Source organism: Filicampus tigris, chromosome 14, assembly GCF_054856515.1.
Source record: "Filicampus tigris isolate MCC_2025a chromosome 14, RoL_Ftig_1.0, whole genome shotgun sequence".
Taxonomy (NCBI): domain Eukaryota; kingdom Metazoa; phylum Chordata; class Actinopteri; order Syngnathiformes; family Syngnathidae; genus Filicampus; species Filicampus tigris.
The window spans coordinates 10,212,392-10,233,233 of NC_141230.1; the positions used below are offsets into that span (position 1 = coordinate 10,212,392).

Below are 20,842 nucleotides of genomic sequence, written 5' to 3' on the forward strand. Positions count from 1 at the left end.
GACATCTTGGATCGCTCTCTGGTCACGAGACTTGCTGCGACGGACGGGGGCCTGATGTCAGTCAGCTGTACAAACACTCCATCGTGACTCTCCCGAGTGTGCGCTTCTTTGTTTCTTGTTGCATCTCATGGCGAAGCCACAGTAATCTCAACGAGCAGGTTGGATGACGGTGAAAACATCTCAGTGTGACATCCTCAGGGCACAATGCATGATGGTTATTTTATTCTTCATCATTTATGCTGTTGTACGAGTGGAAACGGCAGTTAGGGATGGGCATGATAATTGACTGATCCATTTTAATGTTGATTATGCGGAATCTAGTTGCATCTTGAAGCAGCTTAAAGCGGAAGTCAACGCAAACATATTGTTTTCAAGAATATGTTCTATGCAAGCTCACTAGTTGAAACCGGGCATTCTGATAAATATTGTGTTTGTGGAATAAGTGTAAATCCACTAGTTTTTAGCCATCTCTGGGGGCGGCCATTTTGTTTTCCGTCAACTGAAAATGACATCACAACTGCTCACAACGACCAATCATGGCTCAGATTCAGAAAAGAGGTCGGCCGTGATCGGTCGTTGTGAGCAGTTGTGATGTCATTTTCAGTCGACAGAAGACAAAATGGCCGCAAAACGAGTGCATTTTGCTGCTTAACTTATATTCCACAAACGCAAAATTAATCAGAATGCTGTATTTCAACTAGTGGGCCTACTGGGAACATATTCTTGAAAAAAATATGTTTGGGTTGACTTTCGTTTTAAGATAAATAATGCAGTGCACTACTTGGCTGCAACCAGTAGAGGCGGCATCAAAAGAACTCAACATGTCAGTTTTGCACTGCAACTATAACTCACAATTTTTTATTTTATTTATTTATTATGTATTTTTTTGCGTAGTTTTGTAGTGTGCCAAAAGCTAATTCTTGGTCGGATCTAAAATTTTAACAAGATGTGTAAAAACAAACAGTGAAGTGATAAACCTGCAGCTTGATGAATTCACTTGCAATTAAGCGTTTTGAGCATCTGTGAAATGCGGTGAAATTGGTTATAAAATCTAAAGCCATATGAACATGTTAATGAAAGTTTGAGTCACAAATCTTGTTTTTCAACATGAAACATGTGTAACCCTTGTATGGTGGTCGGGGCTGTGGGACCCGTTTTCGGGAATTTATTAAAAAAAAAAAAAAAAAATTACACATGGCATATCTGAAACCTCATGTTGATAACACACTGTTAAGGGATTTTCATTTTTTTAAGACATTTTATTAAAAAAAAAAAAGTTGCACATTAATTCATAAATGTGATCCAACAAAGGTAATATTAACAATATTTGCTGTTCATATGACTTGCAATTGCGATGTAGTAAACATCTGTTGAGTATTTTAACAGAAAATTATTTGATTGTGTTGTTTTGAAACCCCCAAACTTTAGCGGGTCCATCGGACCCATCGACACTGGTTGATTAACAAAAATACGAACACCAAACACGTTAATTTTTTTTGCTTAAGATATAGTTACTTGTATTCATATTTCAAATTATGTCAAATTGTAATCCTTTATATCAGGTGTCTCAAACAGGCGGCAGGATGACATTTTTCAAATTTTGAACGTAAAACATACCTGTCATCCATTCTAAATCATGTCTTTTTCAAAACCTCCTGTGAAGTCAATGGTTGATGACGAGAACCAGCTAATTTCAAGAAAAACAAGGGTCTTATCCCTTAATTTTGATCAGTTTCCAAGTGCTGTACATAACTTAAACTCTGTACTTAAGCAGAAGTAACCCTAACCCAGATACGTAGAAAAAGACTAAGTAAAAAGCACCCCGGATTCTACCTTTGGTACAGCGAGGGATCCTACTTCAAGTAAGCAATTTGAAACTAAAAAGAAAAACATTTCCAGAGAAGCAACTGCCAAAACATGCCATCGTACACCTCCGGTTCAACAGCTAAGTTTAAACATAATTGAATTTGAGGCTTTAAGTGCTTAGGGCATTGCATGGGGTGGATAAAGTGCTATTTAACTGCATTCCGTGTACCATTTCCGATATATATATTCTTTATCCTCTGCAAAAAGAGACAAATCTTACAGCATCTTACAGAGTCAGTTATCTGTAAAACTCTTCTTTGTTTATTAAAAGTGTTTGTATTAAGTACAATACAGATGCCTGAAAAATCATCTGAACTACAGTCATGAAGTATTTGTACTTTGTCACACCACCGCTGTACATGGCATACGTTTTTTAGGTGGGGTGTTGAAGTTGTGTGTTCATTCTTGAACACTCTTCCTCTTTGCAAATTACACTTCCTCCTCACTGTCCTTTCAGCTCTCCCATCCACCAGATCTCTGGGTCCCAGCAGTCCACACACAATGGGACAAAAATAGCACACGCGAGTGCATCAAATTGGTTGCCCGGATTTACACGCACACGTTGCACAATAATGTGCAATGAGGGGGTTTCTCTCACTTGTTGTCCGCCTGTATCATGCATCATGTTGTAAGCGTTTGGATTGTGTCGTCGTTGGGCGGCCTGCCAGACAAATCCTCAGTGGCCTGGAAGGATGAGGAGAGCGGGCCAAACGATAAAAGAGGGAGAGCGGATATGTGAAAGGCGGCAGAGTGCTGACGAGGCAATGAGACAAGAAGTAGGATGTGTTCGTTCTTTGTTGCATGTGTCCCGCTGCCTAGTGTCTACACACACACACTCGCACCTACTATTCCTCCGGGCGTTTCTTCCACTGTCGGAAACCGGACTGGGCATTTTGCACTGTTAAGTTATTATAGTAACAGCAACATCCTGTGTCCCACGCTTCCGTTCCCTCACTCACAATCTTCCTTCGTTTCTATATCGCCACAGAATTCCCCTAGAGAATTCCCCTCAATTTAAGAGCGGGATACATGCTTTAATTTGTTGTTACTTTTTCTGCAGCTGTGTTCCTGTGTGTTTGTGGACTTTTTTTCTTCTTTTTTCTGGACGCATGGCAAGCCTATCGGCATACATATTCACAGCTATGGTGAAGGCGAGGCCTCGTAAATGCAGAGTGTACACCATGGCGAGTGTTTGCTGAAGTATTTGCTCTTGTTCTGTGGTTTGTGCACGAGGCTCACATGGGTCTCGGAAGTCATGGGAAGAAGCTTTTGTGGTCACTTCTGTGTGATGCGATTGTCCTATCAGTCGCCTCTGCCATGCATTTTGTTGCAGTCTATTTGATAGGATTCTAAGTACAGAAACAATTACCACAAAAGGAAGATTTCTTCCAAATAAAGCCACTCTAGGTGATTTCTAGTGAGTGTAATAATCTTAACAAAGAGGACAACTTTCGCATTTTCATTTACTTTTCGGTGAATAGCACATAACTTTGGGCTGCTTTCGCTTTATCTGGTCCAAATCAGTTCGCTTCATATCCACCCGTTTTTAGCCATCTCTCGGGGTGGCCATTTTGTCACTTCTGTCGACTGAAAATGACATCACAACTGCTCAGGTAACGGCCAATCACGGCTCAGCTTCAGAAAACAGGTGAGCCGTGATTGGTTGTTAGCTGAGCCCTGAGCAACTGTGGCGTCATTTTCAGTCGACAGAAGTGACAAAATGGCCACCCCCTGAGATGGCTAAAAACGGATGGATTAACTCTTATTCCACAAACGCAATATTAATCAGAATGCCGTGTTTCAACTAGTGGGCCTTCTGGGAACATATTCTTGAAAAAAATGTGTTTGGGTTGATTTCGGCTTTAAGTCTAATATTTCCAGTCTTGCTGGAGATTTTTCCCTACCATCCAAAATATGCTGCCCATCATCATGCTACTGAAGCCTACTTCAATCCATGCTTCATCGTGTCAAGTATACAATTACACAGTTAAGGCACTTGTTTTTGTCGAGTACAATCTGAGCGTTCTAAAAATAGTTTTTGTAGAGGACTTGCAGCTTGTGAATTTGTAGGATGTAAAAAGTGCTTTTAAAAAAATGTTTTGATTGGAAGATAGACACCAAATCAGTGTCACTTCACATTCTGTATGACTACAGTGCATTCAGTTTTATCCAGGTTTGCATAAAGTGACAGCTTTCCATCGCCTGCGCACTCGCGTTTGTATTGCCTTCTAAACGCAACCAAGAAAAACAAACCACTTGTTTTGTGCTTAATTTACTCTGCACAAACATACTTGTATTACTGCGAAGATTTTTTTAAATGTATTTTTTAGCTTCATTTCCACTTTAATGTGAGGCTTCTGATGCCTATTTCTTCTCTTAATACTCCTTGTTGAAGTTATTTTCTTTTGGAATGAAGCGAACATGAGGTAATCCTCTGATGCTCACTGTGCTGAGGTCTTGTGAGCGATAATTGCCTGTTTGAATGCCTCGTGCTACATATGGCAGCTGCATTGTGGAAGCACGAGGTGCACTACTGGAGGGTTCTTTCTCATGCATAATGCACAAGCATGTTTTGCGTACATCTGGCTCTCATTCTCGTATAGGCCAAGCAAAATCTGTGGCACACCATTTTTTTTTTTTTTTTCAGCACCGCAGTTAGATTGCCTTTAAGTAACAAATGTTTTTTCAGTATATAGTCCGATCCGAAACTATAAACTAGGTCAGGGGTTTCAGTCACGGCATTTTACTTAACTCATATTCCACAAACGCAATATTCATCAAAATGCCTTGTTTCAACCAGTGAGCCTGCATAGAACATATTCTTGAAAAAAGTATGTTTGCGTTGACTTCCCCTTTAAGTCAGACCAGCCTAAAACACACAAAAATATGCAACTCGCTTTTTCAGCCTCACAAATTTCCAAGAAAATGCCAAACTCCATAAAAAATTGTCCTATTACATCGGCAAGAGTCCAGTAAAAGTATTCCAGTAAAATAGTTAGTCCCTCAAGCCTTAACTCCATAAAGCCAAGTTAATTGCTGCTTCAAACTTACACTGATACTCCAAACTTTACATTTAGTTTGGTTATACCTTTTTTAGTCGTTTTAGGTAAAAAAATGAGAGGAATGATTAACGCACCTTTTAAAGGCATTTGATGCATGTCAATTGCACATTTCAAGTGCCCTTTCCTCCCACATGCCTCCATTAATAAATAAATACGGCAGTGTTTGCAGGGAGGGCGCTGTCGCGACAGAATGTCCTGAGAGAAGAGATAAAGAGGCTGCCGCAGAACACAAAAGTGAACATAAGCATATTTCGCTGCATGTGGTGAAACGCGTATACAGTTTTGTGAAAATATTAGTCTCAGGAGGGGAGGAAATGCAAACAGAAGGAAGGTACTTGTAAAGAGAGCTTGTTGTGTCAGCGGTGGGTCTTAGCCCCTCCTCCCATTGCTCCTGAGAAATGGAGACGACTAATTAGATTGGGAAGGGGATGGACTCTGGTTGGTCTAATTGTTAGAGCAGTTGTCTACGTCATTTTTTTTTTTAATCCACTCTATTGCTCCTCCAAGTGACACAACTTGACACATGCCCAGTTAGATTATTTCCATTTGACCTTTTTAATTTCATCAACATTGACTATACTTTTACCGGAGAGAATTTCAGGGCCAGCACAGGCAGTAGCTCAAATAACAAGGTTGCAAATGGCAGTGTACACAATACATGAACAAAAAAAAAAAAAAATGATACTAACTAAACAGCAGCAGTAAAGCAATAAAAATCACTGGCGTGGATTGCCCGGAACTTTCAGGCTAAATCCGTCAGAGAATTTAACCACTACATTTGCGTCTATGACTTCGTGTTTATGGGCACTCTGGCAGGCTTCTCCTCTTGGCCACAAAGGCAAGCGTTGACTCTTGAATAAAGAAAAAAAAAAAATAAACAAACGCTTAGTTGACATTTCAACAGAGTCAGGAATTCTAAGGTGTTGAATTTACTTTCGAGAGACAATCTTGAAAAAGTGATGACAGGTGTGGAAGATTGTGGGGCTTGGAGTTGCTTTCAAGAGGATCACGGTTTCGGCTATGTCAGCATCAGCAAAGAAGAAAGATAAGCGCTAGACCATTCAAACATTGTTCATTGGTCAAACAGGCCGTGTTATGCACATCAAGTCATTTTGCCTTCTTATACCAATGCTATACATTTGAGGCGCATTTTGAGCCATAGAATGATTTCTTTCCCAAGAAAAAGGTTCTTTTGTTATTCTGGGGAAAAAAGACAAACTCTTTTAATCAGTTAATTGGAACTCTTTTTAGAATATGTGAATTGGCCAATGCGTGTGAAAGCCCTTAAGTGTTTTTTTTTTTTTTTTTTTTGTCTGGACTTCACTTTATTGGACAAATAGAAACCTTATCTGCACTGTTTGCGCCATGGGATTGCAGGTGTGGCTTCACCTCCACAGGCCCGGCAGTCAAAGCACTGTTGTGCAGATGAAAGTCAGTTCAGGGTTTGAAGCTGCCCTTTTCATGGGGCTCGGGTCCAAATGACTGCATCTGTGTTTAAAGCAGGAGCAGCGTGGACAGACAATAGCTCGGCCAGAGAGAATGCGGGAGAGGGAAAAGATAAAGGGAGTCCAGTCATCATTGTTTTATTGATGAGCTCCCCGAAAGAGCAAAGCAAAAATATACCAGCGCTGGTAGCTCTGAGGCGGCCCGGGTAAACTGTAACCCTCTCCATCTGGGCCGCTCTTTCAATTTGCCTCAAAACTTTTAGATGAAGAAAGGAAAATACAGCGAATCAACTTTGCGGGGGGAAGTTGCCGGTGCCTGTAGCTGAGTCATATGAACCAACATTATGACGACAGCGTCTCAAGAAAACTAAACCGATGCCTTAAAAACAGAGCATCCTCTTATGTGCCCGATTAACAGGATGAAGAAATCTCAAGTCATTCCTTTGGCCAAAACAAATGTCGTAGTTGTCAGATGACAACCGTGTTCCGTGACCATTTTTACGAGGTTTTAAAAGTATGCCATTGAGACTGTAGGTATTGGACAGCTTTGGCAGCAAATGTCTAGAGTATCTTTATTACACATTTTAAAATAGAGAAGCATACTTGCGAGAAAGTCTGTGTCTAGTTGACAACACTTTTGTGAATCTACTACAGCGGGTCCTCGGTTACGATAGTCCAACATTTCAAAGTTATAAACGGGACGTAGTCACGCGGTACAAGGAGGCACACTGAGTTACCCTCACACTTTGTGTTTTTCATTTTTGTTATTTGTGCTTATCATTTTTCCTGCAAATACTTTCTCTAATCAGGACTTTACTACTACATTGGCATAAGTAGTGGTAGAATAAAGAATGTTGTTTGTTGTCTGAGCTCGTGGTCGCTTATTAAAACCCTTAAAGCAGCACTGGGCAAGAAATCGAACTTAATAAAATTTTTTCACAACTCTTTTCTTGAAACATTGACTCACAAGTACATTAGTTGAACGGGACTTCATGCCCTGAGGGGGTCTGTATCCTTTTTACTGGCACAAAGCAACTTTGAGGAGGATGGGATCAACCCTGGCACACAAAAAAATACAAATGTCCTGAATTGCTTTACGGCATACTCGCATCCTCCTTTCGCTACAAGTACGGCTCTGGATTTCACGACACTGGCTGGCACGCATGGGAATTGTGGTTGATTTTTGTCAAAACACTACCGCTTTTGTCCACATGGCGCCGCCATATTCAACAAAAACTGACAAGTGACACGGTGTTGCTTTAATGATTTCTTTTCTGCCAGTCGCCAACAAGGAAGTCAGCCACAGGTGACTTTTGTATACAATACAATCCATGTGGGAGCGGCTCGCTGAAGTTCACCAAATATCTCAGACAGCTGTTGACATCGTTGTCTTTTTAATGAGTCAAGCACTCACAGGTCACTTTTCTATTCCTCATTACAGAGAAACTGGTGGCATACCAGCAGGAGTTCCATGCCTTGAAAGAGCGCCTCCGCGTGGCCGAACACAGGACACTGCAGCGCTCGTCGGAGCTCAACATCATCCTTGAGCAGTTTCGGCGCGCCATTGCCGAAACCAACAACACTAAAGATGCTCTCACCACTTTTTCAGGTAACTGATTACTTGGAACATCGAACAAAAGGAAGTCAGGTGTTCTGGTGGTTGCTATTTCGTCAGAGCCGTCACCGCTTCCTAGTGGGATGCATCTAAAAACCGCAGCCACCGGTGAAGAATAGTGTCCCTGCTGTATGGGACTCCACACACACTTTGAAAATGTCCTCTTTAGAATGTATTAGCAATTGTGTGTGTGATACACTGTGGTTGCGTACTGTAACGCATTTCATGTCCTCATGCGTGTAGCTGATACCCAGAAACTTTTGAAGGAGCTGGCCAACAGGAAACCCCTCCACGTGCCAAACATCTACCACCACCTGCCTCACCTGCTCGACAATGAAAACGGCTTGCACCCGGCCGTACAAGTCGGCCTCGGACGCACCGGAGGTGAGCACTTGCCGTTGCTGCCCAAACGCATTTTATAGGAGTCCTGACTCTACGATAGAGATATGACTGATATGTTTTTTTTTCAGGGCCGACACCGATTATTAGTAGTCAAAGAGGCCCGATAACCGATATTTGGAGCCGATATTCATTTTCAGCAAAAAGGAAAATATTGGCGTCAAATTAATTTAAAAAAATTACAACTCTTAACTTTGAATGTATTTAAGCGTATGGTTATTGAACATTTTTTTTCAGTTTTGCACAATGTTGATTATTATTATACATTTTTATCAATATTGCAAAATTCTAGCAAAAAGAGCGCTCCCAGGGTCATCAGCATGTCTTGCAAAGTGAAATGAAAACTTAAACAATGGATCCCTATATTTTCGAAAGTAAAGAAAGCTCTCCAAAATTTCAAAATGACACAAATGTTCAAATTTCACTTATCTTTGTTTTGATTTCAAACAAAAAGGTGCCGAATGTTGCCAGGGCCAGCACAATCTCTCTGAAATTTTACATAAATAGTTCCTAGAAGTTAGCACAGTTTTAAATGGATTTATTATCAGCCATCAGATTTTTTAAAAAAGGCCGATACCGATTTTCTGCATTTTGACGAATATCAGCACCGAGGTAAAACGCTACTCTACTTGCCTTACATGCCTTCACTGCCGAGTTCACTGTAAATATCCTCTGGACTCAGCATCATATTAGGGCCTCACCCAGGAATGTTTACACACTGTAGATAATTATAGTCTATGTACAGTACATTGTGGGGTCTTTAACAAGCTATGCAGCAAACCTCCTGGTTTTGATAGTGTAGTCAGTGTGCTACCTTCTACCACTTCCCACTTGAAGTGTTCTAGATTAATCGACCCTGTTGATAATGACACTAAAACATGAATAGAATCCTTTCATGCATAACATAGATGACACTCCCCATGCCATTATTAAAGTAGAGCAGTTGGCAACACAGAAAGCGTCATTGTTCAATTTACACCTCATATTCTCAAATCCAACTGCTTTTGAGTTATTTTCCACATCAAGTCCTCAATTATGGCATGTGTGCACTAAAACGCTGAAGAAAAAAAACTTATTTTTTTTAAAGGCTCATGTCGCAACACCGGTCAAACTGGCTGAACTTTGCAGTGCAGGCCTCTGCATATATGTCCAGTACCCCTGAAGGGAAAGACCGAAAGGGAAACGACAACATGCATGATAATGTTCTGACCCGCTGGCCTCAACCTGGAGGATCATTTCGTGACTGTTGTGTGCATTGTAGTATCTCGTCAATGCTCGTCATCATGCCCTCAAAATTGAAGTAGTTCTCAACTTCTCAGCGTGCCCTATGTTTTATGGCAGCATTTGGTAGAAGTGCGTATTGGTTTGATTACGTCTGGGCCTGACTAAAGTCAAACAGAATGAATATTTTCCATTGGAAATAATCAGGCCATCAAAGACTCATTAACATTTTCATACACAAGTGTAAAAACAGTGTTCCCCATCAGTAGTAAAACTTACAATGCTACATTTTGATGATTAGTGATGGAACGACAGTGATGCAAAGAGGTGATTTCTATTTTTGCAGTGACTTTTGCGTCACATTTGGATTAAATGCAACTCACTCTTTAGTCGATGTTCCCCTCTTTTTATTATGGATATGCAGATGTGCCTTGACTTACAAGTGACCCGAAGTGCGTGTTTTTCGATTGAGAATTGCCGCTCGGCCCATTTAAAATTTTTTTTTTTTTTTTATTATTATTTTAAAGTTAATTTCAAATTAAAACAACTTGAATTGATCTCTTATCGGCCGTCAGATGTAGTTATTTATTTTTGTTTTGTTTTGTTTCAGAAAAAAGCCGATGACGATCTTGATCAAAATGCTGTACATCGGCGCCGATAGTCGGCCCGGCTTTGATTTATCTCCAGTCTGGTTATCACTTTTTTTTACTGAGCAGCCAGAATGGAGATGTGTGTGCCACTAAGTTTCATTTAAGGTTCTATAATTATCTTCTCATTTTCCCTTTCTGCCTTCACTGGCACCCTTCTGTGGTGACGCTGTCGGCGACATCCGCTCAAGTCACCCACTTTAAGCATGTGTGTCAAAATGTACATACAAGCGGCTGAGAATAGCTTTTGTTAACTGCCATCAAAATCTAGTTGAAAGATTCACCCTTCTTCCGCTTAGCAACACATTCCTCCTTGTTTGAAAGATTGTTGCTATTTTTACCATAAGTATGACCGTGTAAAAAGTGAATCATTGCAAAGGTCTGACGGGCTTGTTTAGTATCGAACGGAAAAGCTTCTCTGGATGCACACCAACAAAACTCCTCAAAGATTTGATTAACAGCCAGTCTGAATGAACGCCGTGAGCAGCGATCAGCAAAGGGATGCAGGCTGGAGCGTGGGGGCTGCATTGGGTTTGGGGGGGGCAGCGAGGTCTGCACACATTGCACTTGCCTGCATTATCGCTCATTCACTGTCTACCACCATTCCGCATGATGTCAGACTCTTTTCCTGCCTCCCACGCTCTCCTTTCATCTTCGACCTAGTTTTTTTTTTTTTTTTTTTTTTTACTGCTGGTGGGCGTCTCCATACAACGCGATGTTCGGTGTGAGAAACACAAAGCGAAACTGGGACAGATTCTCCACGCCGTGCAGATTGCCGGCCCCTTTTTCTCAAGCCCGCAGCGTGCAGTGTGCACCTCACGTTTGTTTTTTTGTACCCTTTGCGAGGCCCCTCATCGCTGTCTCCAATGGGCCTGACGACACACCTACTGTAGCCAAGTGTTGCTTTGCTATGACATAATTTCAAGTTTTGTGCAAGAATGCTTCGTTGCTGGTTTGTATTTAGTTTGTGCAGTTTCACATATGGGGGTCAAAAGAAGCAATGCGCGAATATGAAGATGCACACACGGGTCAAGACGGCAAGTGGTGAATTCCCTAGCAAACGCACATGCAGGTACTGTCAAATTCAGTCTGCGAGTGCACAGGCAAACTATAAGCAGCACCCACTGATTTTTGAATAAAATCAAAAAGGTGTTTTGGAAACCTCCCATGTTACACATACAATTATGAGAAAACAATAACTGCCAGCTTTACAAATAAACAATGGAAACGGCACCAAGTAAATGCAGGCTTCTTCATAGGCTCATCACGTTTTCGGCATGATGAGAGTGTGCGCCTCAGTAGAGCACATCTGAATACTGATCCAAATATACCAATGCTTCACGGTATTCAGATTTCATTTAGAAATATAAATAAACAGTTAACACGACAACATGGAGCGCATCGAAAAATTCATAAACAGTAAAATTGACTTTGGCGCATGAAAGAGAAGCTGAGAAGGTGACGCCGATAGGATCAAAAAATGTGCAAATGAGCCCCATCACTGGTTCAGCTTCCGGTTAAAGCTGGGGGTAAAAGTTGTAGTTTATAGTCCCTCGGCATGTACATATGGAGATATAATCGATGTATTGGCAGTTTGATTTGGGGCTCGATCAATCGAGTAACTTAAACGGCGACGTAGCTCTCGAAACAACAGGAGAACAGTGAGTGTCGGCTGTGATGCTTCACATCACTAGTCTGACATTGTGGAATATCCACTTGGACACGGGCATCATTCCGCTTCTGTTACTACACCAGAAAGCAGGAAATTGGTGAGTCGTCCTCCCATCCCCTTTCATTCATCATCCTCACATTCAAAGTCATGGCGTTTATTCAGAACAGCGACATCGAAAAAAGATGCACAAATGACTGAAAAGATTTTGCAGCAGATTTGGTGAAGGGGGCTTGAGTTTAGCGATACACGACCGCATTGCTTGTCTGCCCGCCACTCGCTTTTATCTCTTCCTGTTTCTTTGTAGTAGAGTGCCTGCTTCTACTACCCTGTTTTTTAAATTGTCTTGAGAAAACGTGATTATATTTGAATTAGTCCTAAATGAAAGGCAAAATTTGATCATCTGAGCGACATTCTGCCCTTCAGCCAAACCTGCTCAATTCAAAGCAGAAGCTCATGAATTAATTCAGCAGGTCTTTGCGCCAGTGCGACTATCGTTGTTGACCTGAGTAGCATTAACTGCTTCTTCCCTCATTCTGCCAATTGTGGCCTTCATCTAGCACTTGTAAACGGAAGCATTTTGTGATTTATCGAATCCACACCTGACTCGGATGTTGTTTTCGAGGCGCCTCTCCGTGAGCATCGCGGTGGCGTGCATACTGCGCATCCGCGGTTACCTTCTGTCGTCAAATGTCTGTCCTCGTAGTGGATTTCAGCCAATCTCATCTGTTCATTGTCTTGCTAAAACCATTCTCTATTTGTATCCATTTATTACAACTCATCCGTTCTCACCCCGGTGCTCCTCTGCCCAGTTACCATGGTGATGGGGATCCCCACGGTGAAGCGGAAGGTGAAGTCGTATCTGGCGGAGACGCTGCATTCGCTCATCGACAAACTGTCTCCAGAGGAGAAAGGCAACTGTGTCATCATCATCTATGTTGGGGAGGTGAGAGGTCGCCCAGCACCAGTCGTCACATGATGCGAAAAGTTACGTGATGCTCAGAGGTCGCCCTGCTTTCTCCCGCAGACCGACCTGGACTACGTTCAGAGTGTGGTTTCTGGCCTGCAGAAGGAGTAAGAGCACCTTGCGATAGCCAATGTTAGTTGGCTCGTTCATGCTCCCTGATGTCACCCGTGCTCTATTTTTCTTCAGGTTCTCGACAGAGCTGAATTCAGGTTTGCTGGAGGTCATTTCGCCCCCCGCCACTTTTTACCCAGACCTCACCAACCTTAAAGAGACATTTGGAGACTCCAAAGACAGAGTAAGGTAAGACAATGAATCATCGGTACCACCTTTCTTTTTTTCTTTGCCTAATTAGGCAAAGTAAGAATGAGAAAATGATGGCCTGTGAGGCGACGACTGCAGAAGCAGAAGGATGAGTCAGTGGGGAGGGAGCAAGCGGGCGAGAGCTTTTAGTCAGCTGCTTAGTATTCTACATGCATTTGTCAAAGTCGGATCAAGGTCATCAGTACAGGCGCCCTTCTGCCTCTTGCTCCCGAAGCGCTCCGTTGTTCTCACAAGCTTTTGTCGTCAATGTTTTCTTTACAGTCCGCCGTTGAGCAGCTTTTAATAGAAATGCTATTGTGCAGTTTGTATGCACTCGGATCATAATAGATCTCAATCACAGACGAGTCTTGTTTGTGTGGAAGTGGGTGTTTGTTTGCACCACCTTGCTGGGTAATATAAGCCATGTGTCTCGTGTGGCATGTCCATATTCTTTAGGTTAATGTGGTCGTTTGTGTGTCAGCATCTTGACTGAATATTGTAGAATGAAGTGTATTGCATAAGCCTGCTTCGGTATGAGTGCAGGGATGAACACTAATTGGGCCTGATAGACTATTCGGTCTCCAAGCAGTTGCAACAACAAACCGTCCCTCTCCACATGTAGCCTGTAGAGCTCTTAAATTACACAATTAGAAACTAACATGTTTTTCTGGTTTGTTTTTTTTTTTGTTTATTTTTGTGTGTGTGTTGTTTAGATGGCGGACAAAGCAGAACCTGGACTATTCCTTTCTCATGATGTATGCAGTGAGCAAAGGAGTTTATTATGTTCAGGTAATCCCTTAAATGTTGGTAAATGGTGTTTTCGTTTTGACTGCTGCTCTCAATTAAAACCACGGCGGCCACAACACAAATGCGTGTAGTTGCAATTCGTCAGCGTCTGTTTCCTCTCATTAAAACCCTCGCCTGGTCCACTTACGCTCTCTAATCCTCTTGGATTTCTGCTGCACTCATCTGTCTTTTTGGTGCTCCAAATTTTTTTAATGTGTCACCAATACAGTTCACCCGCTAAGGCCTAACACAATCTGTTCTGGAATGTTTTTTCCCCTCCATAAAAAATAATTCCATAGCAATCTGTTCCATAGTCCAACTGTCACCATCAGAAACTCTTTAGCGACTGTATATATTTTAAGTAACATTTAAACAATCTTAATTGTAAGGGTAAAATAATCCCTGTTAATAAGGCTAAACAATAAATCGTTTAGAGATTGAAATCATAATCTCCAAAAATATGATTTTGTGATTGTCAAAGCTGCGTTTTTTTTTTTTTTTTAAAAGGCCTCTTATCCCCCAAGCTCACCAATCAACGGCAGGCTACTGTAGACAGGTCAAAGTGACCAGCTCCGAGATGGTTTAAAAAAAAAAAAAAAGTGCTGTGTCACCCATACTGCCTGAAGTCCTTTCTTTTCGCGTCTGCTCGAGAACGCTAGACGCTAGGGGTGGGCGATATGATGATATTAGATCGTTAAGCGGTTTAGCGCGTTCACGATCTTATAAATGGTAAATGGCTGTCACTTGTATAGCGCATTTCCACCTATTAAGCAACTCCGTTCAGTATCTTGCTCAAGGATACTTCGACGTGGCCGATGATCGATCAAACAAACCTCTGTGTTGGGAAACGGCCACTCTACCACTGAGCCATGCCGCCCCATTATTATGTTACCTTTTATGTTTATATTCACTGCAGATTTTGATAAAAATTGTCACTATTCAAATTAAAACCTGTTCAGAAAGCTTTAGCTGACTTAAAATGTTTTTTTTTTCTTTTAGAGATTTATACACATTTTAAATATGTTTTATGTTTACCATGAGGAAAATGGTCAGAAATGTGCAAATTAGTCTTAAAAAACGATATAAAAAAAATAATAATGATAAAATCGTGATCGTGATTTTATTTTAAAATTTTTAAATATTTTTGCCAGATCGCCCACCCCAAAGGGACTATGTTTTTCATTTTTTAAATAGCAGACATGTTAACATGAAATGCAAAATTTGAATGAAAAGAATCAGAGAAGAATGAATGATACTTTGTCAGCCTTTTAACAGGAAATACGTACGGTACCTTTCACATTTAAATCACCCATTCAGAAATACTTCAATTATGATTTTTACACTTTTACAATCATCATTACTATGAAATTAATTAATCAATTAATACCACACCACACCTTGAAAAAGGACTGCCTCCCTAACACAACCTCTTTTGTGTCCTTGCATTATTAGAGCAATCGTTGTTGTTTTTTATGGTATGGTGTCATTTTCTGTCATGTTTGTAAATATTTCTGTACATATTAGTGAATACAGCACCATAATGCATCAGTCTGCTTCCTTCAAGTAACTTAAAGTGTATAGTACTGCATTATTGTGTCACAAAAAATAGGAAAAGCAAAACACTTGCACAGGGCTAATCATGTGATGCTAGCTGAGCTGACATTTGTGACGTCATGAATGTCAGTGGTTGAAACGCTGACGTTTTGCGTGATGTTTCTCCTGATAATTTTTTTTTGAACCAACGACTCCCATGCATACTTATCTAATGCATGCGGTGTGTCATTTCCATTTTCTGCTCTCACCTGAAGGGAAGAGGTATTTCCACCCGCTTTAGTTTGGTGTACACTAGTTCCGCTGTGTTTTCATTGCTCAATCCCAAACGGCACATCCCTTTTGTGTACATCATAAAACCCATGGCTCACTTCTGTATGCCTTTGCTCCCTCAGTTGGAGGACGACATCGTGGCCAAGCCCAACTACTTTGCCACCATGAAGAACTTTGCCCTCCAGCTCTCGTCCGAGGACTGGATGGTCTTGGAGTTTTCTCAGCTGGGCTTCATCGGTAGGATTAATCACGCACTCTACAGGTTCCTTCAACACGTGCTGGACTCACTTTGTATTTAATGCTTGAGGATGGCATTTCTTGTCCCACCTGATTGTGTTCTCCTGTTTACAGTGTCGCAAAAAGTCCCCAAAGTCTTGTTAATCAGACTCAAATGTTGGTTGCTAATGAGCATCTGTGCCAGCGCCACAGATCCCATTAATGCTTTGCTTTGTGCTCTCATACAGGGAAGATGTTCAAGGCGCCAGACCTGAATCTCATCGTCGAGTTCATCTTCATGTTCTATAAGGAGAAGCCAATCGACTGGCTGCTGGACCATATTCTCTGGGTCAAAGTGTGCAATCCTGAGAAAGATGCGGTATGTTCCAAAATGAACAAGTGTCGCTGGGGTTGCACCAGTCATGGTGGCGGTGTGTACCTCAGACCTGGAGGTGTCTTCCATGACTCTGACATAAGATATTGTATTTATTGTTTTACATATCAATACCAATGTTCATTAGTCTTGAAAATGTTGTTTGTTGCTCTTAAGAAAAATGATATACTCAAATTTTGATGCCCTCATATCTTATCGGCAGCTTGAAAAACATCAATGATAGTGTTGTTTAGCATGAGAATATGCGGTCCTGAAAAAATATGTTCTCTTGACAAGGCCTCGGTGAGGTGGCTACATGCACTGTATCTGATTTTGAGTGGAAATAACTGCAGCTGATAAGATGAAAACTGATTGACAACTTGACAGGCCTGATTCGTTTGAAAGTCACAACAAACACTCTGACACGCAGCACTTTAAGCACCAACACTTTTGAGTAAATTATTTGTCTTGTGGAGATGCGCTTCAAATAAAGAACTTTATTTAGATCAGGTTGTTAGTTTATCATTTACCAGTCAATAATACCTAAAAAGACAAGACAGTGTTTTTTTTATTTTTTTTATTTTTTTATTTTTTTTAAGATCCTATAAAACTGCAATGTTGAATGCAGTCAAAAAAGGTTTGGTGAAACAGTGCAAAAGGTTAGTCTAGAGCACTGACAAATTAAAATCACTCAGGCTTTGTTGACCTGTGTGACAGTGTCATAACGATAAGAATATTTAATCAACTTGCATAACATTCTTAGACCCTGTAAAGTAAATTCAGTGGGTGGGGCTTAAGCCACCCCCAGAGGCGTTAAGCGGTTATGTATTTGCTGCGCAAACATGCAGTTATTATGTAGGCATAAGAAATATGTGATATTTGATTGACATTTGGCAGTTAAGATGGGTGTGGTTTCAGCGCATTCAGCCAACACGACCACGCCTGAGAGCAGAGGCTTGATTCTTATTTATTTATTTTTTCCTCCCAAGATTTTGAAGCCTCATTTTATATACCTGGAGATTTTTTTTCTTTTTTAACTAAATTTTATATGTCACTGATGGTGTAGTGGTACTCACGCCTGAGTTGTGAGAGGGTTCCCGCTCAGTGACGGTGTCTCTGTGTGTGTCCCCTGCAACTGGCTGGCGACCAGTTCGGGGTGTAGTCTGCCTTTCGCCCAAAGTCAGCTGGGATAGGCTCCAGCAATTCCCCACGACCCTGTACAGGATAAGCGGTTTGGAAGATGACACATGACACATAAATTTAATATATTCAAAATAATATAGTTGGGTTCTTCTCTGTAGTGTTTCAAATTTAGAAGACATTTCCAATTGTCTGAACAAGGGATTTAACCATCATTCAGGTTTAGTACGTTATCTGCAGAAAAGTAGACTTAAAAACAAGTTTGACGAGTTTAGCCGACATTTAGTTACCATTAACTTTGATGATGAATGACAAATACTGTATGTGTCACACGTGCACGGAGCAAACGTGATAGTGATGTTCCGTTTGCGCCACAGAAAATCACATATTCTACTGTGGAGAAATTAGAAAAGAAGCCAAGATTTTCTTAAGTAACACAGTTAGCTGCTCACTAAGCTGTCCCGGTTAATGACCTTCAAATGTTGGTGCTACCTCAGAACAAAAGCATTTCTCGTCAAGTTTCAAGTAAGTGCACTTTTTGCAGTGCTGCATTTTTCACTGTAGAATGGCTGATGTATTCTGTTGTGTTGCAGTGTACTATTGTACTTGGCCCTAATTCCTTGACCCTTTCTGACACTTCTCCAGAAACATTGCGAGCGCCAGAAGTCCAGCCTCCGCGTGCGCTTCCGACCCTCCTTGTTTCAACACGTGGGGCTCCATTCTTCTCTTGCCGGAAAGATCCAAAAGCTCACAGTGAGTCCCGTGCCCACGTAACCGGTCACTCGCCACAGCCGACCAATCCCGTGCATTTTGGCTTTGCTCTCCGCCCAAACTCGCAGGACAAAGACTTCCTGAAGCCACTTCTCCACAAGATGCATGTCAACCCTCCTGCTGAGGTTTCCACCTCAATGAAGGTAATCCTCCTCCCAAGATTTGTTTTTCTTTATTGTCATGCATATAGTGTGAAGCTTTTGGCCTGACACAGTTAGATTCAATTCAGAACAAATGCTCCCATAGAGGACAATACAGATTCAAAATGATCCGTTCCAACCTTAAATGGTCCACCAGATCAGCTCATTACAAAACTTTTATTGACTGAACGGGCAATTTTTAAGTAGCATGAAAAATAAATAAATAAATAAAAGTCAAATTAGTATCTTTATAATAAACAACTAAATAAAAACTAAAATACTACACACCCTTTTAATAAACCTTAAATATAATGAGGAGGTAACAAGAAGGTATTTGCAGAGCAATACAGAGTACCTAGTGGTGTTTTATATTGGTGAATTTCCATAAACTAGAATATTGTGGTGAACGTAATTGAAACCCATCACTACACGCAGTGAAGTATTTTATCAATTTCTTTTTTTTATCATTTTGATACAGCTTTAAATACTGTGCAAATGTTGAAATTAGTTAGGAAGTATTCTCAAAAGTATTTTCTAATGTGTTCAATTAATCTATTATGTGACTTCTTAGCTTTGAATTGAACTACTGAATTAGTTTTCACCAATAGTCTATTTTTGGGGGTGCTTTGAGACTTCCCCGTTTCATCCAAAAATAATGTCGAGAATGTCTGTTGAACTTCATATTGATTGTAGCTGTTGGAAATACATATTGATCAAGCTCCCGCATTTTTATTTCAAATGTAAATGAACTGTGAGCAGACAATGTAAATGCAACTAGCAAAATATGTAAGCTTGCTGAATGAGTGGACAACGACAGGGTGGACATGCTTGGTTAATATTAACATAATGAGCTCATTGTGGACCTTCATATAGCAATATGATTCACTTAACAAGATGACTGTACAATTTAACAAATATTTTTCCATATTCTAAAATATATATTTTTTTATATGTATTGATATATTAAGCTTGACACCATCCAACGCATACATTTCAAAGCTAAATGTTTACAGTGGTTCATTGCGCAACTTTTGCAGCATTTGACTGCTTTACGCATGTTGCTTCTGTCAGGTTTATCAGGGCCACACGCTGGAGAAGACATACCTTGGGGAGGATTTCTTCTGGGCCATCACGCCCACCGCGGGAGACTACATCCTCTTTAAATTCGACAGACCCATCAGCATTGAGCGGTAAGAAAGGAAGTTATTAGCACTCACTGCCCACTAACTTAATTTCCACCCGCTGCCCTTCGCAATGAGTCCGTTTCAGCTTCTGTCTGTGTGTTTGCATGCCTCCCCGGGGGATCCGAATGGGCTAATGAAAGAAAACTCTAAAATAAGCGTTCTCAGGTCAGCCTCCACGCTCTCCATGGAGATGATGTAGAGGAGCTATATGTGCGTCTCATCTCCGTATGTAGGCAGGTCGCAGCAGGGCTGGATAGACAAGTGCAGTCAGTCAGTAACGCTTCACTTACTGCCTATCTGTCTACTGCAGTGTGCAGTTGAGTGATGTTCCTTATAGACTCTAGCTGTGCTGACGAGACAAGATCTTATCAAGAGGAAGCCATTTATTTTGTTTCAGTTATCGTTTGTGCTTGTTCGCAGTAGCACAGCCCCCTCATTTTCTATTGACAATAACCCTAACTGTCTCTCACACTGATCAGGAAGTGGAAGGAAGTTGAAACCCAAAATGGACCGCGAGTTATTGTTTTGCTAGAGAACTATCAAGGCCCTTTCACTTGATAGAAATAGAACTTTTCAGAGCTAAATTGGTGACTTGTCAAATCCTCTTACTATGACATGACGATGAGGTTAGAGAAATGGCTTAAAATGACAGGAGCTGCAGACCATAACATCTTAAACAGCCTTACATGTAGTCATCCAAAATAAACGCCTTAATTATCCTGAAAGATTACATCCTCAAATCCCTTGTTCAAAAGTGTTTAAAATTCCACAGAGAGAGCAAAAGGGACTCATTTCAGTTATGGAACCTTATGGGTTTAGCTGGCTGTTTATAAAGTGGTCACATTTTGTACCGAAATCCCTGATGGTTGTCCCCACTTGATCATTTTTTTTCTAAAGTCATGCGATAAGCCATGAATGGGCACTGATTTGTCTCCATATAATGATTTTTGTTGTCAGGTTCCTGTTTCGCAGTGGTAACCAGGAACACCTGGGGGACAAGCTGCAAAACACCACTGTGGAAATACTGCCCGTATCTGTAAGGAAACACTCAAGTCAGTCACACACAATCATGCACATACGCACCATGATGTCCCCAATGACAGCGATCATTACATTTCACTGTTTGGACCGGTTAATTTGAAGGCTGCAGCGTATTGATTTTAAACCGGAATGTAAGCGTGACAGCACTGCCTGAGGCGATTGACTCGTCAGTGATC

General features: G+C 41.1%; 1 protein-coding gene across 1 annotated transcript in view; it reads left to right on the forward strand.

The window, feature by feature from the left end:
- mgat4a (alpha-1,3-mannosyl-glycoprotein 4-beta-N-acetylglucosaminyltransferase A) overlaps positions 1 to 20,842 on the forward strand; it is a 36,450-nt gene that overhangs the window by 10,865 nt on the left and 4,743 nt on the right. Inside the window, exons 2-13 of the mRNA XM_086052021.1 lie at positions 7,815 to 7,982; positions 8,232 to 8,372; positions 12,737 to 12,870; positions 12,952 to 12,998; positions 13,078 to 13,191; positions 13,905 to 13,980; positions 15,924 to 16,038; positions 16,266 to 16,396; positions 18,176 to 18,283; positions 18,370 to 18,444; positions 19,513 to 19,631; positions 20,583 to 20,661. Of these exons, the coding sequence (XP_085908147.1) occupies positions 7,815 to 7,982; positions 8,232 to 8,372; positions 12,737 to 12,870; positions 12,952 to 12,998; positions 13,078 to 13,191; positions 13,905 to 13,980; positions 15,924 to 16,038; positions 16,266 to 16,396; positions 18,176 to 18,283; positions 18,370 to 18,444; positions 19,513 to 19,631; positions 20,583 to 20,661 (1,307 nt within the window). The remainder of the gene's footprint in view (positions 1 to 7,814; positions 7,983 to 8,231; positions 8,373 to 12,736; positions 12,871 to 12,951; positions 12,999 to 13,077; positions 13,192 to 13,904; positions 13,981 to 15,923; positions 16,039 to 16,265; positions 16,397 to 18,175; positions 18,284 to 18,369; positions 18,445 to 19,512; positions 19,632 to 20,582; positions 20,662 to 20,842) is intronic.